A 17,500-nucleotide genomic window follows, 5' to 3' on the forward strand; every position below is an offset into this window, starting at 1 on the left:
AGGGAAGGAGGGAGAGAGAGAGAGAAAGGGAAGGAGGAGAAAGGGAAGGAGGGAGAGAGAGAGAGGAGAAAGGGAAAGAGGGAGAGATGAGGAGAAGGGAAGGAGGGAGAGAGAGAGAGAGGAGAAAGGGAAGGAGGGAGAGAGATAGAGGGGAGAAAGGGAAGGAGGGAGAGAGAGAGAGGAGAAAGGGAAGGAGGGAGAGAGAATGATGAGAAAGGGAAGGAGGGAGAGAGAGAGAGGGGAAAGGGAAGGGGGGAGAGAGAGAGAGAGGAGAAAGGGAAGGAGGGAGAGAGAGAGAGAGGAGAAAGGGAAGGAGGGAGAGATGAGAGAAAGGAAGGAGGAAGAATGAGGGAGAAAGGGAAGGAGAGAGAGAGAGGAGAAGGAGAAAGGGGAAGGAGGAGGGAGGCAGAGAAAGGGAAGGAGGGAGATAGGGAGAGAAAGGGAAGGAGGGAGAGAGGGAAAGATGGGGAGAAAGGGAAGGAGGGAGAGAGATGAGGAGAGAAGGGAAGGGGGGAGGATAGAGGAGAAAGGAATGATGAGATGATGAAAGAGAAAGGGGAAGGAGGGAGAGAGAGAGAGAGGGGAAAGGGAAGGAGGAGAGAGAGAGAAGAGAGAGGAGAAAGGGGGAAGGAGGGAAGAGGAAGAGAGGAGGAGGAGAAAGGGAAGGAGGGAGAGATAGATGAGAGGAGAAAGGGGAAGGAGGGAGAAGAGATAGAGGAGAAAGGGAAGGAGGGAGAGAGAATGATGAGAGAAAGGGAAGGAGGGAGAGGAAAGGGAAGGAGAGAGAGAGAGGGAAGATAGGAAGGAGGGAGAGAGAGAGAGAGAGAGGGAGAAAGGCAGGGAGAGAGAGAGAGAAGGAGGAGAGAGAGGGAGATAGGGGAAGGCAGGGAGGGAGAGTAGAGAAAGGGAGAGAGAGAGAGAGAGAGGAGAAAGGGAAGGAGGGAGAGAGAGAAAAGAGAGGAGAAAGGGGAAGGAGGGAGAGAGAGAGAGGAGAAGGAGGGGAAGGAGGAGAGAGAGAGGAGAAAGGAGAGAGAGAGAGAGAGAGAGAGAGGAGAATGGGAGAGGAGGAAGAGAGAGAGAAAGGGAGAAAGGGAAGGAGGGAGAGGGAAGGAGAGAGGGAAAGGGGAAGGAGGGAGGGAGGGAGATAGAAGAGGAGGGATGGAGAAAGAGAGTGGAAAAGAGAAGGAGAGGAGAGAGAGAGTGTGTGTGTGTGTGTGTGTGTGTGTGTGTGTGTGTGTGTGTGTGTGTGTGTGTGTGTGTGAAAAGGGAAGGAGGGAGAAGAGGAGAGGAGAAAGGGAAGGAGGGAGAGAGAGAGAGAGAGAGGGAGAAAGGGAAGGAGGGAGAGAGAGAGAGAGAGGAGAAAGGGAAGGAGGAGAGAGAGAGGAAGAGGGAGAGAGAGAGAGAGAGGAAGGAGGGAGAAGAGAGAGAGAGAGAAGGAGGAGAGGGAGAGGGAGAAAGGGAGAGGAGGGAGGAGAGGGAGGAGAGAGGAGGGAGAGAGAGAGAGAGAGAGAGAGAGAGAGAGAGAGAGAGAGAGAGAGAGAGAGAGAGAGAGAGAGAGAGAGAGAGAGAGAGGGAGGGAGGGAGAGAGGAGGGAGGGAGGGAGGGAGGAGGAGGGAGGAGGGAGGGAGGAGAGGGAGAGGGAGGGAGGAGAGGGAGAGAGAGAGAGAGAGAGAGGAAGGAGGAAGAGAGAGAGGGAGAGAAGGAGAGAGAGAGAGGGAAGGAGAGAGAGAGATGGAAGGAGAGAGAGAGAGAGAGAGAGAGTGTGTGTGTGTGTGTGTGTGTGTGTGTGTGTGTGTGTGTGTGTGTGTGTGTGTGTGTGTGTGTGTGTGTGTGAAAAGGAAAGGAAGGGAGAGAGAGAGAGGAGAGGAGAGAGGGAAGGAGGGAGAAGAAAGAGGAGAAAGGGAAGGAAGGAGAGGGAGGAGGGAGAGAGGAAGGAGGGAGAGAGGAAAAGGGAAGGAGAGGTAGAAAGAGAGAGAAAGAGAGAGGGGAAGGAGGGAAGAGAGAGGAGATCAGGGAAGAGGAGGGAGAGAGAGAAGGAGAAAGGGAAGGAGGGAGAGAAAGGGGAAGGAGAAAGGGAAAGGGGGAAGAGAGAGAGAGAGAGAGAGAGAGGAAGATAAGAGTGGTGAGAGAGAGAGAGAGAGAGAGAGAGAGAGAGAGAAGAGAGAGAGAGAGAGAGAGAGAGAGAGAGAGAGAGAGAGAGAGAGAGAGAGAGAGAGAGAGAGAGAAAGGAGAAGGGAAGGAGGGAGGAGAGGAGGGAGGGAGGGAGAGAGAGAGAGAGGGAAGGAGGGAGAGAGAGGAGAGGGAAAAGGAAGGGAGAGAGAGAGGAGAAAGGGGGAAGGAGGGAGAGAGAGGAAAAGGGAAGGAGAGAGAGAGGAGAAATGGAAGGAGGGAGAGGAAAGGAAGGAGAAAGGGAAGGAGGGAGAAGAGAGGGACAGAGAAGGGAAGGAGGGAGAGAGAGAGGAGAAAGGGAAGGAGAGAGGAAAGAGAGAGAAAGGGGAAGGAGGGAAGAGGGAGGAAGAGGGAGAAAAGGGAAGGAGGGAGGGAGAGAGGAAGAGAGAAAGGAGAGGAGAGAGAGAGAGAGAAAGAAAAAGGAAAGGAGGGAGGGAGGGAGAGAGAAAGGGAAGGAGGGAGGGAGAGAGAGAGAGAAAGGGGAAGGAGGGAGAGAGAGAGAGAGAGAAAAAGGAAGGAGGAGGAAGAGGAAGAGAGAGGAGAGAGGAGAAAGGGAAGGAGGAGAGAGAAGGAAGAGAGAGAAAGGGAAGGAGGGAGGGAGAGAGAGAAAAAAGGAAAGGAGGGAGGGAGAGAGAGAAAAGGGAAAGGAGGGAGGGAGAGAAAGGGGAAAGGGAAGGAGGGAGGGAGAGAGAAAAAGGAAAGGGGAAGGGAGGGAGAGAGAGAAAGGGAAGAGAGGGAGGGAGAGAAAGAAGAAGGAAGGAGGGGAAAAGAGAAGAAAGGAAAAGGAAGGAGGGAGAGAGAGAGAGAGGAGAAAGGAAGGAAGGAGAGAGAGAGGAGAAAGAGGAGGAGGGAGAGAGAGAGAGGAGAAAGGGGAAGGAGGAAGAGAGAGATAGAAGAAAGGGAGGGAGGAGAGGAGAGAGAGGGAAGGAGTGAGGAAAAGGAGACAGAGGGAAGGAGAGAGAGAGAGAGAGAGAAGGAAAAGGGGAAAAAGGAGGGAAAAAGGGAGAAGGGAAAAGGGAGAAAGAAGAGGAGGAGAGAGAGAGAGAGGAGAAAGGGAAGGAGGGAGAGAGAGATGAGGAGAGGGGAAGGAGAGAGAGAAAGGGAGAAAGGGAAGGAAGGAGAGAGAGAGAGAAGAGAGGGAAGGAGGAGAGAGAAAAGGAGAAAAGGGGAGGGAGAGAGAAGAGGAGAAAGGGAAGGAGGGAATGAGGGAGGGAGAGGGAGGGAGAGACGAGAGAGGGGGAAAGAGGGAGAGAGAGAGAGAAAGGGAGGAAGGGAAGGAGGGGGAGAGAGAGAGAGAGAGAGAGAAAGGAAGAAAGAGGAAGGAGGAGAGAGAGGAGTGAGGGAGAAGAGAAGGAGGGAGAGAGAGAGAGGAGAAAGGGAAGGAGGGAGAGAGAGAGAGAGAGGAGAAAGGGAAGAGGAGGGAGAGAGAGGAAGAGAGGAGAAAGGGAAGGAGGAGGAGAGAGTGAGGAGAAAGAGAGAAGGAGGGAGAGAGAGAGAGAGAGGGAGAAAGGGAAGGAGGAGAGAGAGAAGGAAAGAAAGGGAAGGAGGAGAGAGAGAGAGAAAGGGAAGGAGGGAGAGGAGGAGAGAGAGAGAGAGAGGAAGGAGAAGAGGAAGGAAAAGGGAGAGAGAAAGGAAGGAGGAGGGAGAGAGAGAGAGGAGAAAGGGGAAGGAGGGAGAGAGAAAGAGAGAAGGAGGAGGAGGGAAGACAGAGAGAAAGGGAAGGAGGGAGGGAGAGGGAGGAAAGGGAAGGAGGGAAAGAGAGTGGAGAAGGAAGAGGGGAGAGAGAGAGAGAGGAGAAAGGGAAGGAGGGAGAGAGAGAGAGAGGAGAAAGGGAAGGAGGGAGAGAGGAGAAAGAGGGGGAGAAAGGGAAGGAGAGGAGAGAGAGAGGAGAAGAGGGAGGGATGAGGGGAGAAAGAAGAAAGAGAGAGGAAGGAGAAAGGAGGGAGGAGGGAGAGAGGAGAAAGGGAAGGGGAGGGAGAGAGAGAGAGGAGAGAAAGAAGGGAGGAGGGAGAGAGAGAGAGAGAGGAGAAGGGAAGGAGAGAGAGAAGAGAGAGGAGAAGGGAAGGAGGAGAGAGAGAGAGAGGAGAAAGGGAAGGTGGGAGAGAGAGAGAGAGGGAGAAAGGGAAGGTGGGAGAGAGAGGGAGAAGGGAGAAAGGGAAGGAGGGAGAGAGAGAGAGGAAGAAAGGAAGGAGGGAGAGAGAGAGAGAAAGGAGAAAGGAAGGAGGAAGAAGAGAGAAGAGGGAAGGAGAGAAAGAGAAGGGGAAGAGGGGAAGGGAGGGAGAGAGAGGAGATAGGGAAGGAGGGAGGGAGGAGAAAGGAGAAAGGGGAGAGGAGAGAGGAGAGAAAGAGGAAGAGGAGGGAGAGAGAGAGGAGAAGGGAAGGGAGAGGAGAGAGAGAGAGAGAGAAAGGGAAGGAGGGAGAGAGTGAAGAGAGATAAAGAAAGGAGGAGAGAGAAAGAGAAGGAAGGAGGGAGAGAGAGAGAGAGAAGAGGAAAGGGAGGGAGAGAAAGAAAGGGGGAAGGAGGGAGAGAGAGAGAGGAAGGGAGAAAAGGGAAGGAGGAGAGAGAGAGAGGGGAGAAAGGGAAGGAGGGAGAGAGAAAGGAGAAAGGGAAGGAAGGGAGGGAGAGAAGAGAGGAGAAAGGGGATGAGGGAGAAGAAAAAGAAGAAAGAGAGGGAGGAGGAGGAGAGAGAGAGAGGGAGAAAGGGAAGGAGGAGAGAGAGAGAGGAGAAAGAAAGGAGGAGGAGAGAGAGAGAGGAGAAAGGGAAGGAGGGAGAGAGAGAGGAGAAAGGGAAGGAAGGAGGAGAGAGGAAGGAGAGAGGGGAGGAGGGAAGGAGAAAGGAGAAAGGGAGGAGGGAGAGAGAGATAGGAGAAAGGGAAGGAGGGAGAGAGGAAGGAGCAAGAAGGGAAGGAGGGAGAGAGAGAGGAGGAAGGAAGAGGGAAGGAGAGGGAGAGAGGAGAGAAGAGAGGGAGGGAGAGAGAGGAGGAGAAAGGGGAAGGAGGGAGGGAGAGAGAGAGAGAGAAAGGAAAGGAGGGAGGGAGAGAGAGAGAAAGAGAGGGAAGGAGGAGGGAGGGAGAGAGAGAAAGGGAAGGAGGAGAGAGGAGAGAGGAAAAAGGAAGAAGGAGGGAGAGAGGAGAGAGAAGAGGAGGAGAAAGGGAAGGAGGGAGAGAGAGAGAGAAAGGGAAGGGAAGGGAGGGAGAGAGAGAGAAAATGGAAGAAAAGGAGGGAGGAAGAGAAGAAAGGAAAGGGGGAAAAGGGAGAGAGAGGAGAAAGGGAAGGAGGGAGGGAGAGAGAGAAAAAGGAAAGGAGGGAGGGAGAGAGAGAGAAAGGGAGAGGAGGGAGGGAGAGAGAGAGAAAGGGAAGGAGGGAGAGAGAGAGGAAAAAAGGAAGGAGGGAGAGAGAGAGAGAGAGGAGAAAGGAAAGGGAGAGGGAGAGGAGAAAGAGGGAAAGGGAAGGAGAGAGAGAGGAGAAAGGGGGAAGGAGAAGAGGAAGAAAGGGAGGAGGAAGGAGAGAGAGGGAAGGAGTGAGAAAGGAGACAGGGAAGGAGAGAGAGAGAGAGAGAGGAGGAGAAAGGAGGAAAGGAGAGGGAGAGAGAGAGAGGAGAAGAAAGAAAGAGGAGAGAGAGTGGGAGAGAGAAAGGGAAGGAGGGAGGAAGGGAATGAAAGGGAAGGGAGAGAGAGAGAGGGGGAGAAAGGGAAGGAAGGAGAGAGAGAGAAGAAGAGAGGGAAGGAGGGAGAGAGAGAAAAGGAGAAAGGGAAGGAGGAAGGAGAAGAGAAGGAGAAAGGAAGGGGGGAATGAGGGAGAGGAGAGAGAGGAGGGGCCGAGACAGAGAGAGGGAAGAAGAAGGAGGAGAGGAGGGAGAAGGAGGAGGAGAAAGAGGGAGAGAGAGGGAGAGAGAGAGAGAGAGGGAGAAAGGGAAGGAGAGAGAGGAAGAAGATGGAGGAAGAGGAAAGAGAGAGAAAAGGAGAGGAGAGAGAGAGAGAGGAGAAAGGGAAGGAGGGAGAGAGAGAAGGGAGGAGACAAGGAGAAAGGGAAGGAGGGAGAGAGAAGGTGAAGGAGAAAGAGGGGAAAGGAGGAGAGGAGAGAGAGAGAGAGAGAAAGGAAGGAGGAGGAGAGAGAGAGAGAGAGGAGAAAGGGAAGGAGGGAGAGAGAGAGAGAGAAAGGGGAAGGAGGGAGAGGGGGAGAGAGAGAGAGAGAGAGAGGAGAGAGGGGAAGGAGGGAGAGAGAGAGAGAAGAGGAAGAAAGGAAGGAGGGGAGAGAGAGAGAGAGAGGAAGAAGGGGAAGGGAGGAGAGAGAAAGGGAAGGAGGGAGAGAGTGAGAGAAAGGGAAGGAGGGAGAGAGAGAGAGAAAGGGAAGGAAGGAGAGAGAGAGAGAGAGAGAGAGAAAGGGAAGGAGGAGGGAGAGAGAGAGAGGAGAAAGGGAAAAGGAGGGAGAGAGAGAGAGAGGGAAGGAAAGGGGAAAAGGAAAAGGGAGGGAGAGAGGGAGAAAGGGAAGGAGGGAGGAGAGAGAGGAGAAGGGGATGAGGAGAGAAAGAGAAAGGAGAAAGGGGAGAGGGAGAGGGAGAGAGAGAGGGGAGAGAAAGGAAAAGGGAGAGAGAGAGAGAGAGAGGAGAAGGGGGAGGAGGGAGAGAGAGAGAGGAGAAAGGGAAGGAGAGAGAGAGAGAGAGGGAGAAAGGGAAGGAGGGAGAGAGAGAGGAGAGAAAGGGAAGGTGGGAGAGAGAGAGAGAGGAGAAAGGGAAGGTGGGAGAGAGAGAGAGAGAGGAGAAAGGGAAGGAGGGAGAGAGAGAGGAGAAAGGGAAGGAGAGGAGAGAGAGAAAGGAGAAAGGGAAGGAGGAAAGAGAGAAAGGGAAGGAGAGAGAGAGAGAGAAAGAAAGGGAAGACAGGGAGGAGAGAGAGGAGATAGGGGAAGGAGGGAGAGAGAGGGAGAAAGGGAAGGAGGAGAAAGGGAATGATGAGAAAGGGAAGGAGGGAGAGAGAGAGAGGAGAAAGGGAAGGAGGGAGAGAGAGAGAGAAAGGGAAGGAGGGAGAGAGTGAAGAGATAAGAAAGGAGGGAGAGAGAGAGAAAGGGAAGGAGAGAAAGAGGGAGAGAAAAGGGGGAGGGAGAGAGAGAAAGAAAGGGAAAGGAGAAGGGAAGGAGAGAGAGAGAGAGAGAGAGAGAGAGAAAGGGAAGGAGGGAGAGAGAGAGAGGAGAAAGGGAAGGAGGGAGAGAGAGAGGGGAGAAAGGGAAGGAGGGAGAGAGAGAGGAGAAAGGGAAGGAGGGAGGAGAGAGAGGAGAAAGGGGATGAGGGAGAAAGAAAAAGGAGAAAGGGGAGGAGGGAGAGAGAGAGAGGAGAAAGGGAAGGAGGGAGAGAGAGAGAGGAGAAAGGGGAGGAGGGAGAGAGAGAGAGGAGAAAGGGAAGGAGGGAGAGAGAGAGAGGGAGAAAGGGAAGAAAGGAGGAGGGAGAGAGGGGAGGAGGGAGAGAGAAAAGGGAGAAAGGGAGGGAAGGAGGGAGAGAAAAAGGGGAGAGGGGGGAAAGGAGGGAGAGAGAAAGGAGAAAGGAGAAAGGGGAAGGGAGGGGGAGAGAAAGGAGAAGGGAAGGAGAGAGAAAAGAGAAAGGGAAGGAGGGAGAGAGAAAGGAGAAAGGGAAGGAGGGAGAGAGAAAGGAGAAAGGGAAGAGGGAGAGAGAAGGGAGAAAAGGGAAGGAGGGAGAGAGAAAGTAGAAAGGGAAGGAGGGAGAGAGAAAGTAGAAAGGGAAGGAGGGAGAGAGAAGTAGAAAGGAAGGAAGGAGGGAAAAGGAAAAAGGAGGAAAGGGAAGGAGGAGAGAGGAAGGAGGAGAGAGAGAGGAGAAAGGGAAGGAGGGAGAGAGAGAGAGAGAGGGAAGGAGGGAGAGAGAGAGAGAAAGGGAAGGAGGGAGAGGGAGAGAGAGAGAGAGAGGAGAAAGGGAAGGAGGGAGAGAGAGAGAGGAGAAAGGGAAGGAGGGAGAGAGAGAGAGGAGAAAGGGAAGGAGGGAGAGAGAGAGAGGAGAAAAGGAGAGGAGGAGGAGATAGAGGGAGGGAGGAAAGGGAAGGAGGGGAGAGAGAGAGGAGAAAGGAAGGAGGGAGAGAGGACAGAGAGAGAGAGGAGAAAGGGAAGGAGGGAGAGAGACTAGAGAGAAGGAGAAAGGGAAGGAGGAGAAAGAAAGAGGAGAGGAGAAAGGAAGGAAAAAGGGGGGAGGAGAGAGAAAGGGAAGAGAGAGAGAGAGAGAGAGAGAGAGAGAGAGAGAGAGAGAGAGAGAGAGAGAGAGAGAGAGAGAGAGAGAGAGGGAGGGAGAAAGGAGAGGGAGAGGGAGAGGGAGAGGGAGAGGGAGGAGGAGGAGGAAGAGGAGGAGGAAGGAGAGGGAGAGGGAGAGAGAGGAGAGGGAGAGAGGGAGAGGAGAGGAGGAAGGGAGAGGGAGAGAGGGAGAGGGAGAGGGAGAGGAGAGGGAGAGGGAGAGGAGGAGAGGGAGAGAGAGAGAGAGAGAGGGAGGAGAGGGAGAGGAAGAAAGAGAGGGAGAGGGGGAGGGAGAGGGAGGAGGAGAGGGAGAGAGAGGGAGACGGGGGAGGGAGAGTGAGAGAGAGAGAGAGAGAAGAGAGAGAGAGAGAGAGAGAGAGAGAGAGAGAGAGAGAGAGAGAGAGAGAGAGGGAGAGAGAGAGAGAGAGAGAGAGAGAACAGAGAGAGAGAGAGAGAAAGAAAGAGAACAGAGAGAGAGAGAGAGAGAGAGAGACAGAGAGAGAGAGAGAGAGAGAGAGAGAGAGAGAGAGAGAGAGAGAGAGAGAGAGAGAGAGAGAGAGAGAGAGAGAGAGAACGAGAGAGAGAGAACGAGAGAGAGAGAGAGCAGAGAGAGAGAGAGAGAGAGAGAGAGAGTGAGAAAGGAGGGAGAGGGAGAGAGAAAGACAGAGAGAGAGAGAGAACGAGAGAGAGAGAGAACGAGAGAGAGAGAACGAGAGAGAGAGAGAGAACGAGAGAGAGAGAAAACAAGCGAGCGAGCGAGAGAGAGGAAAGAACAAGAGAGAAAGAGAGAGAGAGAGAGAGAGAGAGAGAGAGAGAGAGAGAGAGAGAGAGAGAGAGAGAGAGAGAGAGAGAGAGAGAGAGAGAGAGAGAGAGAGAGAGAGAGAGAGAGAGAGAGAGAGAGAGAGAGAGAGAGAGAGAGAGAAATAGCCTATAATGTGATACTATCGACGCATTCTTACCCTAATATTTACCAGCATTTGCTTGGATCGAGCCTTATGACAACTCATCATTATTTCTTACCAGATATGCGGTCACTCTGGGTTTCCAGGACGACAAGAACTCTCAGCATCACCGCCTTCCACAAATGTTTGTATTAATGCCTCAAAACAAGTATTCGAAAACTGAACGAAGCGTCAACTGAGGCGGGAAGCTATCTCGCAGTGGAGAAAAACTGTCGTACGATAATCTTACAATTATAATTTAACTCGACTGATACATGGAAATTGCAAATATATTACAAACACGATATTCAGTCTGTAATGACCACTGTGGTTTTGTTTTGTAGAATTTGTGTATACGTAGATCGGTAGATGGTTCCACTCCTCTCCCACTCCCTCTCTCCACCACCAAGGAGTTTTGGAATATTATTTCTATTGCTCTTAACATCGGAGTTATTATCATTGTTGACATTATGATTATTTTAGTGTTAGGAACATTATTAATAGCATTAGAAAATAAACAAGACTCCGAAAATCAAGTGCAAGGCTAAACGGGTGAGGCGAGTTGGGCTGTAAGTGACTCCTTGGTGACTAAGCACTTCCTGAGTCATCCTTGAATAGCGCAATTTATGAACTAAACTCACAGTGCTTATGGCAAGTATATACCTTACGTGCAGTATTCGGTGACATGGGTTACATAGTTCGAATAATCCTGCCCATTATTTTGAAAGGTAAATAGATCAGATCATTTCCAGTATGTCGGGGTTAAAGCACGAAAAGTTGAAAACTTAAACAATGAATGGTGTGTCAGACAAATTGTCGAATAAACTGTATGCGTGTACTTACTGCAGTTGCGCCATGTATGGGTGCGATGTACTCTATCTCGCAAACTTGAAACAATAAAGTGATCTTACCTTATCCGAAACCGAGTCTGTAGTTCCGGAGAGACAGCTGCACAAGGCACAACACAGTCGGGAACAAACCATTTCCATGTGTGATTCACTTTTTCGTTTTTATCCTATTCTAAACAATTAGGAAAAAAATGTATTACTATAACAACCGCGTTAAGATAGGGGAAACCCAAGGGCATTGTCAGAAAGATATGTTAATAGTACACTCACTGATATATAACATGCTATGCGCAGGCAAAAAACGTCAGAAATAAAGACAATGCACGATAGCTTGTAAACTGTGTTGGCTCATGTAGTTCGTGACGTCACGGCCAATTTCAGTCTCTTAGAAATGCTCTATACTTTCCGTGTATTTCTGTATTTTGATTTACATAAATTTATACAGAAATGTGTATTTATTAAATATTCATTCCATCCGTTGTATCCTTTGGGTATTCTTATTGTTATCCATGTACCCACTCTCTTCAGTCATAACTTCAAAAACGCAGAAAAAATAACCACTAGTGAGTATTTATACTAAACGGAAGCTTTTGACGTAACCTATTTTTTTTTTTTACCACGCTTTCAGTAATACAGGCAAATTGATTACTCAAAAATGTACTGGGATACTCTCGCAAAAATGAGTAGCAAGTTAAAAACAAGGGACTATTACAGTATATAGTTTTGCTGTGGATTATTTCAAAACATTTTTTTATCGCTGTACGCTACACCGCGCCTTGCAGGTACCTAGAAAACATATCATACTACTCATTTCTTTCTTTCACCCTTCTATAAACATACAGAATATTGCTTGTACGTGCGAATTGAGAATAATATTTACGTAATTTGCTCAGGTCTTACTCACATCGACTATAGAGGACTGATAGGCCTATGTTAAGAAACGACTAGCTGGTGCACATTTCTCCCACGAGAAGTTATAGTGACCGACTAAGCAGTCTTGCACAATCCAAAATTTACTAACAGTGCTGATGTCTACGATGTTGATTAGCTTGCCAGTGTAAAAATATTGCGACACAGGATAAATCTGCGCAGTTAGGATGTCAGCCTGATTGGAAGTGACATTTTAAAATTTTCTTATCAAAGGTTTCAGAAAACACGGATAGACGCCAGGGGTTGCTCAGGTACCCCTGGCGGCTTCTGTCTGTCTGTCTGTCTGTCTCTCTCTCCCTCCCTCTCCCTCTCCTCCCCCTCTCTACCTCCCTCCCTCCCTCCCTCCCTCCCTCTCTCTCTTTCTTTCTCCCTCCCTCCCTCTCTCACGTACCCCAGATTGAATGCCCCTGGTCTATATAATCGGAACCATAAGCACCACGACGGCCTACATCTACAAAATCCGGAGAAACAGAACAGTACCTTCACAACTTGCACAGAGATGGTGAAGGTCCCGATGTCTTCAGCTCGCAAGGCTCTCTGAAACGCCAGCGGTACTGCAACACACAGAGAGCCAGCGATGAAGCCTACATCCTTATCCTGTTTATAATTGAGAGGCAAATCTCAGGCTGAAGCTTAATTGCGTGTAACGAAGCGGTATCTAATTAAGACCAGCATATTTCCGGGTTAGGCACATGATAAGGAATAAAACCACGGGGAAAAATGACGTTAGGATGTGTGACAGAAAAGGAGATGGATAAGAGTGAGATATATGATTTTTGAAAATATAATATACACTAGAAAATTAGTATAAATAATACGGAAATGAGAAAGAGAAAAAAACAGGTAGATAGAAAAAGAATTAAATGAAGAGAGAGAGAGAGAGAGAGTGATTGATGTTGATGGCTGATGATGACTGATAATTGATGATAATGATAATGATGATTGATGTTGATGACTGACGATGACTTATTATGATGACTGATTATGATGATAGATGAAGGTCCACTTCGTACAGGCTCCACATGCTGCGTCGCCTCAAGTTCCTTGGGGCGTCTTCTGCACGTGCCATAAAAGTTAATTCAGTATTATTTAATGCACCTCTAGACCAGGCTTTAATATTAAGCCCATTTTTAAATCCTCCACATGCGCAGAAGGGACAAGTTAATCCCACCAATCATGTACTGTTACGTCACGTGTCCGTCATGAACTTCATGGGTGCCATCGCTTGAGTTGCCTATTAGAGTTATTTTCGGCAATAACATCGATCGTCTTAGAATTTTCATACTTAGTATTTATTATGAAAATGAATTTATATATATTTACACAAATGATCAAATATTCTGATAAGGGAAATAACTTATGGTAATGAAAATAAAAAAAACAATATAATCCCACGAGGAATCTTTGAAGTTCCAGGTTACTGAAACAAAAATTATATGGTCAAGGTCACACAAGTTGACGTTTTAAATCAAATATGAGCCAGTGTTTTAAAGAAGAATTATGTGCTGTTTTTCTCAATTACTTTACTACAAAATTAATAATGGATATTAATTGGTGAATGTCATTTTTGTACTTGAGTGTCATTGAAATAAAGATTGGTTTTATAGTTGTTAGAGCATTTTCGTTACCCATTTTACTACAATAAATATAAGATCGTTATCATGAAAAAATAGAATATTTCATAAATAATAATGTTTCCCTTATAAGTAAGCCTACTTGTGCCTCGCAATTATCATATGAAGATCAAACTGCATCTTGAGTGACTGACTACAACTTTCTATAACAATCGCCTTTTCTACAATCTATAAAAAATGAATATCAGTTGTTAGGAAAATCTTTTAACAATGCAGTCTGAATGCAAATTGCAAGGTTCATCCAAGTAAATTTTATATCGGACTGCAAATCTTTAGGTAATATCTTTAAAACTGTCTTCTATATCATATGCGTAGGGACATGAAGGGTGAATGTTGATTAGATATCTTTTGGATGATTTTTTTGCTTATTTACAGGTATGAGTACTTGACATGCTCCAAACGCTACCCTACAACATGCAACAGTTATGTGTGAAGAGCAACATTGCACAGAAACGTTTCAAAATACCACAGATTTTTCAGCAATAAAAAGACAACATACCTCAGCTCCCACCCTTTTAGATTTGTAAAACCTATTCCCACACGCCTAGAAATACGAGACCAGGATCTTCACATCACAGCAGAGGGCAGAACCATCACTATATCACAGACCAGGAATATCACAAGACCTGATAGAAATTTAAAGAGACAGTACATTAAATTAAGATACCAAACAAATCATATTTGAAACAGAAAATCTTGAAGAAATGTGTACAGAAAATAGAGCTACGAACTTTCTTACTTTGATATGATGCTAGTCTTAGTTTTCAATTTTGGGAACATTGGGAGGCATAAAGAATTTATTAATAATATGAATTTTTTAATGCCTTGTCTTCAATCATGTAGGTACGTCTGGGATGAAGGGAAGGAAAAGGTGGTCTTCAGAAGCATCTGAGAAGTTTATATTATTATTTTATTTACTTTAAACAATTAGGAGGCAAAGTAGTACAGAGATAAAAGAGGCATAAGATAATTAGCATTGTGAAAACATTAGTAAGAGTCTCATTTTCATGAAATACACATTGAATATAATAGATATTTTGAAACCTAAGAGATTTCTAAAATATTCTTAAATATGATCACCAAAAACATGACATTACAAAAAGAAAGAAGGAAAAGAACATGAAATATAAAGAGCGAATTTCACGCGCGACATTTCTCTTCTCTCCGACGTGATAACCGGTGGTGATAGATTAGTGAGTGCGACAGTTTTTACTGAACATTATTGTCTCGCCGTCTGGCAGCGGGGTGTCGTCTTCGGTACGGACACGGTGGATTAGGATTAAACTAAATACAGTATTAAGAGTTGGGGACGCTACAGAAGACGCCCTTGGTGCCCCACTTCCGAAACTTCAAAATATCTCCAGGCTATTCCTTAGGCCTAAGTTGACCTACCCTCCCACCCTCCACCCCGCCTGGTCCCCCTTCCTCACCGCCGCCGCCCAGCTGATACAACTCGTGAGGATAGAGAAAGGGGCAGATAAGATCTTTCTCGGTCCTGTCTATACGAGCTACGACAGCGCCCTGGCTTTCCTAGGCCTCAACTCCCTCACCACTCACTACACTAACTCACTGCAGCAGGTTGGTATCGAGGTGGTGTACCATTCACGCCTCTCCTTTGCCCAGTGTTTATTGTGTACTTTCCCTTGCCCAGTGTTATTTTGTATTTTGCTTGGTTTGCTGCCATATTGGTAATATTTTGTTAGTTTATATGTTGTTTATGTGTGTATGTATGCATAGTTTTTCTCGTATCTGTATTTCTATGTATTTTTTTCTGCCCCTGGCTGCATGAAAATTAATACAGCGATGATAATGATAACACACATATAATTTATCTTTCGAAATTATATTAAAAAAACACGAACAAATCAGTCAAGGTAAACATTGCCAAGCACCTAGTTAATATGTATCACAATTCAATAGAAAATTGAAAATAATGACTACTGATTGCTTGCAAGATGACCGACAGCCGAAACCCGGAATTTAACATGTGACACGAACATAGCATTTGAGAACCGTCCTGTTGCAAGACTGCGCTCCCGAGCAACTCATGCACTGAATTTGGATGAATATAACTCAGTCTGCACGAGAATATGTATAAACTTCACACTGTCACTGGCACCTGCTCCCGACACACACGTAAGCGGACTAGCTCTGAAACCAGTTTAGGGAAGTTAAGAGTGAAAGCTCTCCACGCCACGCCTTCAGTAGAAAAAAGAGAGTGAGCGGGTGAACGAAGTCATCCTTGAGGCAGGTTCGGAGATTGTATGAGAAGATTATACCTGGAATGCAGCATCATATGTAGTGCGGATCACGATGCTCGTGTCGTGTGGACCAAATTTTCTGACTTTATATTTGCTTTATATGTGAGTATGGAATAGCGCGCGCAGCTCCTTGGCGGAAACAAGTTTGTGCTCGAATGTAGCAGTAAAATAAAGCATAATGATTTAAATGATATTTCTGGAAGTTCAGTGAATAAGTGAGGTGGGAGTAGTCAATATAATTACAATTTCGAATCATACGCCTGAAAAAGAGCAAACAGAAGACAAACCCAACAAATTGCAACTTTACAACCAGAAACGGTTGCACTTTGTCCCACGATTGTGAAAACCTGTATCCTTTCCCCTAAATAACCCGAGACATTTCTAATAATTATTTGATTTCAGAATACCTCTACGTTGTGTCCTTTGGGCAGTCGCGTGCAGAGGCAACTGTATGATTGCATGATCCTAAAATTTGGTTAACGCGTCAAACTAACAGACTGGCCGGGGAGATAATGATGTCACTGGTCTTCCTAGATTCTGATTGAGTAATGGCAACATTGCCTGATCTGGGAAAACTGTCATACATTCTCACTTTACATAAGGCGTCCCCTGTCATATTGAATGCCAGCGATTCAGCGCGGGAGGCTCATTACATTTCTTCACTTCGTAGTCCTCTTAGTTTTATATTTAACAAAACGCTCTACAAGACATGTCATGACAAGTCGCCAGACCCACCTTGTTTATTGTTACGCAAAGGAAGCACGCACGGTTAAGAATTGAAGAAAGCTTTAGTAAAATGAAATCTCCCCCTGTAATAGTTTATCACATTTATTCACACAATACATCAAAACAATTACAACAAATAAAATAGCGTCATATGCAGTTCTCAAACTGTACGCTATCAGTCTAAATCATAAAACGCAATTTACAACAACGACACTTATTTTCTTCTTTGTATCAGTAACATATAACACGTAATCATATAAATAATACCATATAATCAATTCAATACATGTGTCATGGAAAGTACCCCATGAATTGTTCTGTCTCAGCCACCGAAATAAAGCAGAGTAGGCCTTAATCGATACCTTGGCTCATAATTACAAACAACTGGACAACGCTGTAGGTGCGATAAAAAAAACAAACAGACGATATGTATTATTCAACTACATTTGTTGCCTAACTGCTGCATTTCCCTCTCTCCATCATCCGCAGAACACGATCCCTGCCTTTCAGGTCGAGACACTTGTCCCAGTCCGGCCAGAATTTCTCCTTTATCCGGTGGCAGAGCGCGTGCAAGTTTCGGTAGTCCTCTGGAATGGTTTATAGTTAGTATTATTATTGATTATTATTATTATTATGACAATTATTATTGGTATTATTATTACCATTATCATCACAATCATTATCATTATTATTATCATTATCATTATTATCATTACTGTATTATCATTATCATTATGATGATTATTATACAAAGTTACGCTGGTAAATTCTATAGTGCTTTCTGTATCTTATAATGAGTATCTGGCAATTGGATAAATAGGGGTCCTTATTTCGTATTCATGGTTATATTTGGAATATGATTTAGAATATGATTTTTCTGGAAAAGAAACACCATCTCGGTCTAAGCCTTATTAATGTAGATGTGTTGTGTGTGTGGTGCACAAAACCATATCATTAGGTCAGTCATAAGCAAATGTTCGTCTTTTTCTATAGCTCCCACTGAGTTCGTGTATACAAGGGGATTTGTGTGTATACGAGTGTATGAATATGTCGTTTGTGTGAATATGGAAAAATGCATTTGCTAGTTTAGGACTCTAAAATAATTGGAAAACATCCATATAACTATCAAAGAAATTGTATTATGTTCTAAATACTATTTCGCATATATCCCTACTCATCAATTTTCTGAATGGAAGAAAATGCACTATCTAAAATGCGTTTCTTAAGGAAAATGCTATAGAATTGACTATTTATCTTAATTTTTTGTTTTTACAGATTACTCATTCGCATCAACATACACCAAAAAGAGTGATGCACGTTCATACTTTCCAACTTTTACAGAGAAAGAGAGAGAGAGAGAGAGAGAGAGAGAGAGAGAGAGAGAGAGAGAGAGAGAGAGAGAGAGAGAGAGAGAGAGAGAGAGAGAGAGAGAGAGAGAGAGAGAGAGAGAGAGAGAGAGAGGCAGATAGGCAGAGAGGCAGATAGGCAGACAGAGAGATAGAGAGAAATATAGAAAGAGAGAAAGGGAAATAGAAAGAGGTGAGAGATAGATAGATGGATAGATAGACAGACAGAGAGAAGCACTTACTCTCGAGCATCCTCGTGTAGTCTGACACCGGAGGACAGAACACGTCTCGCGTCAGCAAACCGAAGACCGCAGCATCCACGTCGGTCGGACTGGCACCCATCATGAACGGCTTCTCACCTGTGCGAATTAATAAGAGAGAAGTTGTCTTTATAGAGTGTTCCTTGTAATGTTTCCGTT

At 46.4% G+C, this 17,500-nt stretch overlaps 2 protein-coding genes across 7 annotated transcripts in view; both read right to left on the reverse strand.

The window, feature by feature from the left end:
• Positions 1 to 14,812, reverse strand: part of LOC113817041 (extended synaptotagmin-2) — a 28,042-nt gene extending 13,230 nt beyond the window's left edge. For 2 of the 6 annotated variants that reach the window (XM_070145535.1, XM_070145533.1), the window contains exons 1-2: positions 14,747 to 14,768; positions 11,595 to 11,668 (exon numbers count right to left, since the gene is read on the reverse strand). In XM_070145535.1, the coding sequence (XP_070001636.1) occupies positions 11,595 to 11,668; positions 14,747 to 14,753 (81 nt within the window). In that variant the 5' untranslated portion in view covers positions 14,754 to 14,768. Of the gene's footprint in view, positions 1 to 9,415; positions 9,536 to 10,247; positions 11,203 to 11,594; positions 11,669 to 14,746 lie in introns of those variants that run through there. The other 4 variants (XM_070145536.1, XM_070145534.1, XM_070145537.1 and 1 more) reach the window with 3 other exon arrangements.
• Positions 14,813 to 15,821: 1,009 nt separating this feature from the next.
• The window catches only part of LOC113823564 (failed axon connections homolog), a 5,514-nt gene continuing 3,835 nt past the window's right edge, over positions 15,822 to 17,500 (reverse strand). Inside the window, exons 6-7 of the mRNA XM_027376234.2 lie at positions 17,324 to 17,440; positions 15,822 to 16,322 (exon numbers count right to left, since the gene is read on the reverse strand). Of these exons, the coding sequence (XP_027232035.2) occupies positions 16,189 to 16,322; positions 17,324 to 17,440 (251 nt within the window). The 3' untranslated portion in view covers positions 15,822 to 16,188. The remainder of the gene's footprint in view (positions 16,323 to 17,323; positions 17,441 to 17,500) is intronic.

The sequence above is a fragment of the Penaeus vannamei genome, chromosome 34 (genome assembly GCF_042767895.1).
Source record: "Penaeus vannamei isolate JL-2024 chromosome 34, ASM4276789v1, whole genome shotgun sequence".
Lineage (NCBI taxonomy): Eukaryota > Metazoa > Arthropoda > Malacostraca > Decapoda > Penaeidae > Penaeus > Penaeus vannamei.